Below are 4,931 nucleotides of genomic sequence, written 5' to 3'. Positions count from 1 at the left end.
TTGACAACAGGCTCTGCTGGCAAGATTATGAGGAAGAAAAGCACTCGCATACACTGCTAGCATAAAGTAGGGAGCTAGAGGTGAATTGTTGAGGATTGTGGAAGCATCTGGATCAGGCTACTGAAGGATTCATGAGGCATTTGAGAAATTAGAGTGACCCTGGGCTAGACAACCAATGGCTCTAGTATATATATCTGCACCTGTACACCAGATCCCAATTCCTGAGCCTCTTAGCTTCTATTTTCCCACAGTAGAGAAACCCTTCCTTGCCCTTCAAAGTATCCAATGAGTACCCTGGTCTGCAGGCTGGCCCTCCTCAGGATCCTATTTTGTCTCAGATTCATCTTCTTTTCTCTACCGTTGTTTTATGAGCATTGAATGAACAGCTGGCCACCAAACCTCAGTAGTATTATCACTGTCTAGTCTTGACCCTTCCATCCCTTCCAGGAGGATAGCTTTCCTCAGGGGTGTGTGTCCTCCAAGTGGTTGTGCGGCCACAGGATGACCTGGTGGTAGCTGTCCTCCACAGGCAGGTCCTCACAAGCCTCTCCTGGAACTTCTTTCACAAGAATGATTTTCAGTTGTTTCACCATGACTTAGAGAGTTACACAGGAACAAAAGGAGGAGGGGTTTTCCTACCACAGAAATAAAATGCAGAGATGAGGAGAGCAGAACTCAGAGGGTTAGGGGACTATGTTTACGCGTACTCACTACGTGCTCAGTGTTGAGTCAGACACTGAGTGAAGCAGAGACGCTGATGGTTGCCTATCTGTGACCTTCATATCTTGAATGCCTGGACTTCCCACTACCTGAGTCCTACACCAAGCCCCTCTCCTGCGAGTGGAGATGAGGACGTCAATTCAACACACAGAGGGCATGGAAGTGGGGAAGCCCAGTATATGAGAAAAACTTAATTGCCTTAGAGTTAATTTTATGAACAAATAAAAATGTGTCGATAGTCTTCTAACGACCTCCACAGGTATCACATGTATTAGGACGGATTTCATTAGTAAGCTATATTCGAAATTGTTATTTACTATTGTATGCTGTTCTGAATTACTTGATGCCTTTTCTTTCACAATGCTCATGTATTCTATAATCAAACATTTATAATCAGGATAAAAATAAAGGAAGGAAAGAATATGCAGAAAAGTGACTATAAATTACTGATCTCAGTGATGGTGTATTTTACATTAAACATCAAATGGCTTGTTGTGGTTCTCGTCGGCCAAAGGAATTAGTGCTTTCATCACAATTATAATTCACATGTTGCTGCAAATAGCCCTGCGTGTCCCACGTATTCCTTTAGTTACAGACTCCAACGTACAATTTTTGTCACGGCACTGGATAAATTGAACTTTGAATTTTGTCTTAATTATGAAGAAATGTTTTCTAGGAAGAGATGCCTGTGAAATAGATGTCTGTTTTAAGTAATGGAGAGTGCTGATTACAGTGAATGTAATGCCTCTTGAAAAGAGGCACAGGGATTTCTTAGAAGGAAACATTAAGTTAGGAGTGAGAGCATCTGAGTATGGAAAGCCACGAAGATGCACACATTCAATTTGAGGGTAGAGATCAAATTAACAGGGAAGGTGCCGGAGGACCAGGTGGCAAGAGAAAAAGGTGGTAGGAAGTAAGTATAATGACTCGGCCCATATGGGACTGAGGGTTTGTTGGTGGAGTCAGAACCCAAGGGCACTGGGACCTTGGAATAAAAGTGACCTCCTAAGTCTCACAAAGATAATCAGTCTGCAGTCTAATCTGCAACCCACTAAATTTCCTCCAGTTACTGATTCCATTTCTGCTTTGAAAGACTCAGTCCGAAGCTGATGAGTGATTTTGTCATACGTGAGGTGAGATTCTAGGAGTAGGGAGAGTAGAGCTAGATACTAGAAGTCCTTACAGGCCCAAGGTAATGGAGCTGATTTGGAATGCTGGAATGTCAGGACCTTTGTCTGGAGTCTTGTGAACAGATTGTGGTGGAGACTAATGGCCAACATTTGGGCTGATGGGGCAGACATAGATGGTAGGTTCTCAAAGGACTTTTAAAGTCTCATTTGGACTTGAGAAATTGAGTCCTCAAAAGAAAGCCTTGCTTTGGTCACTTATCTTAAATCTCTCTTACCTAGTCTTCCTCCCCTCTTACCTTCCCTCCTACTGCCCTGTTTGCCTTTCCTCCCCTCTAAAGCCCTCAGTTTGTTTCCCAGAGTCCATAGTCTCTCATGGTTCATTCCCCCTTCTGTTTACCCCCCTTCCTTCTTCCCTTCCTTCTCCTACCGATCTTCCTAGTTCTTATGTTCCATAAATGAGTGAAACCATACGATAATTGTCTTTCTCTGCTTGACTTATTTCTCTTAGCATTATCTCCTCTAGTCCATGTTTCTCTATTTTTGATTCATTCCCTCACTTTGGTGGTGCTCATCTTCCAGTAACTTCCTTTGAAAGGCTTCATGAGAGGTCAGTCTTTTGAGATCTTTGAAGGTCTTGAAGAACTTTTTACTCCTACAAATTTATTTATTTTGGTGCAAAGTTCTGGATTTGAGTAATTTGGCAGGAGGTCTCTCCCTAAGTAAATCTCATACCTACATGTAGCACCTCAGTTCACTTTTTGGTGCCTCATTCTTAAATCAAAATGAATGGAAAGATCTGGGTGTATGGTTATGTAAGCTAGCACTACCAGGTATAAATAAACAGAAGTTCATGGGGTTTCATCTTGTTCAGTACGTAGCCTTTAATTTTATCCTGGGCTCTGGACGTGGCTGGGGTAGGGGTAGTATGTGAAGAGTCTCTAGCCTGAACTCCATCAGGGAATAAACTTCCAGCATTCTGTTGGGTATGGAAAGTGGTACCTGGATGGACAGGTTGGGAAAGAGGATCCAGGAGTCTAGCTGATTTCTTATACAGATTTTCAACCAGTAATCTTCTTTAAAAAGCCCATCCTTATCCCTATTTAGAAAAGTTCCTGATACCTCCAATTTTTGAGATGATCTGGGTTCTGCAGTGGAAATTAACTTGATTTTTGTGTTCTACTCGAGCTTATTAGTTTTATCCCGTCTGCTTAGCCAATCGTCCTCTATCTGCTTTCAAAATGTTGTCCCTTCTCTGTTATTGTCTTTTCTTCTGCTTTTTACATTTATGATGTTTTTGTTATTTTATTGATGTTTTAACAGGGTATTAGGAGGAAACAATGGTAAATACAGGCATTTAATTAGATATATTTAATCAGAAAACTCGAGGAAAACATTTATATGTAATCTGTACTTCTCTTTGTCTCTATTAGGTGAAACTGAAGTCCACATTGGCCTGCCTCAGAAATGGCTGGCTTCAATCACACTGGTGTTAACCATGCAGTCTTCTACCTGGTGGGCATTCCAGGCCGAGAAGACCTACACATGTGGATTTCCATCCCCTTCCTCCTCTCCTATGTCTTTGCCCTCCTTGGAAATGGTCTGCTCATCTGCATTATCCTCATCAAGAGCAGCCTCCATGAACCTATGTATCTTTTTCTCTGCATGCTGGCTGGAGTTGACATTGTCTTTGCCACAACCACAGAACCCAAGGCATTGGCCATTTTCTGGTGCAATAGTAGGGAGATTTCTCTTAATAGCTGCGTTGCCCAGCTCTACTTCCAGCATTCCTCCTTTATTTCTGAGTCAGGCATCTTGCTGATTATGGCATTTGACCGCTACATTGCAATATGTTATCCACTGAGGTACACCATGATACTCACCCACTCTCTGATAGGGAAAATTGGTGTGGCTGTTTTCATGAGAGCACATTGTACAATTTTTCCCATGATATTTCTTCTGAAGAGGCTGACTTTTTGCAGAAACAATGTCCTACCACATACATTCTGTGAACACATTGGCTTGGCCAAGTATGCCTGTGATGATATCCGTGTAAATATCTGGTATGGATTTTTTGTCTTAATGTCAACAGTGATCCTAGACATTGTTCTCATTTTTGTTTCCTATGCTCTGATTCTTCATGCTGTCTTCCGTATCCCTTCCCAAGATGCTCGCCACAAAGCTCTCAACACGTGTGGTTCCCATGTCTGTGTCATTGTCCTTTTTTATGGGCCCGGGATCTTCTCAGTTCTCACCCAACGCTTTGGCCATCACATCCCGCTACATGTCCACATTCTGTTGGCCAATGTCAGCATGCTTGCTCCACCTATGCTAAATCCCATCATTTATGGGGTCAAAACAAAACAGATACGAGACCAAGTGGTTTATGTGTTGTTTCCAAAACAGAAATGACTGTGGGGATGGCAGAGACTGGTTTCTCAGAAACTTTGGTCCTTTGTGAGATGTGCTTTCACAGCAGTGAACCAGAAAACTACAAATGAGTCCTCAGCAAAAATAACTCATTGAATTATGGGCCTGTGGAGCAACTTACCTAAGACTGTGAGACTTGCCCCCCTAATCAGTCTGAAAACAGTGACTGTGGGTTGACTGAGATACTCACAGTTCATTATTTGGGGATGGAACAGTTTTCTCTGTAGTAGTCATGTATAACTCTAATATTCAACTCAATTTTGGGAACAGACAATATAATATTAAGTCTCATTTAGATAAAGAATAAGTTTTCTATCTTGAGCTATGTCAAGCCCTGAGACCTCTCACCACATGCCTGGACTCTTATGTAAAACCTTCATTCCTTCATACGTTTTCTCAAAATATCATGGACATTAAGAGGACTTAAGGCAAATGTACTCCTAACTTTTGACATTTTGGGGGTTGTTTCTCAAAAATCATCCCCCTCAGATGGTACAGAATAAATTCAGACTTCCTTTCCAGCAACACTTTCCACATCACTTTCACACAATCTGTGCTTCAGTCTCAAGGAACCGTCTATCTCTAATTTCTCCATTTTCAGTCATGTTGTCGTGGTACATTTTCCCTAAGGGATTCACTTGCCTGGAATGACCT

The 4,931-nt window shown here is 42.0% G+C and overlaps 1 protein-coding gene across 1 annotated transcript; it reads left to right on the top strand.

Annotated features, from left to right (window-relative positions):
- Window positions 1-3,314: 3,314 nt before the first annotated feature.
- On the top strand, window positions 3,315-4,259 carry LOC123782577 (olfactory receptor 52B4-like). Its single transcript, XM_045782831.2, has one exon. The coding sequence runs from the start codon at window positions 3,315-3,317 to the stop codon at window positions 4,257-4,259; it is 945 nt and encodes a 314-aa protein (XP_045638787.1).
- Window positions 4,260-4,931: the final 672 nt, after the last annotated feature.

The sequence above is a fragment of the Ursus americanus genome, chromosome 16, assembly GCF_024610735.1.
Source record: "Ursus americanus isolate L20-20 chromosome 16, mUrsAme1.1.p, whole genome shotgun sequence".
NCBI lineage: Eukaryota > Metazoa > Chordata > Mammalia > Carnivora > Ursidae > Ursus > Ursus americanus.
The sequence above is the reverse complement of the archived record's forward strand: the minus strand, read 5'-3'. Positions and strand labels throughout refer to the sequence as shown.

What these genes read in the sequence shown, in the direction of transcription:
- LOC123782577 (XM_045782831.2), top strand. Translation starts at nt 3,315, where the DNA reads ATGGCTGGCTTCAATCACACTGGTGTTAACCATGCAGTCTTCTACCTG.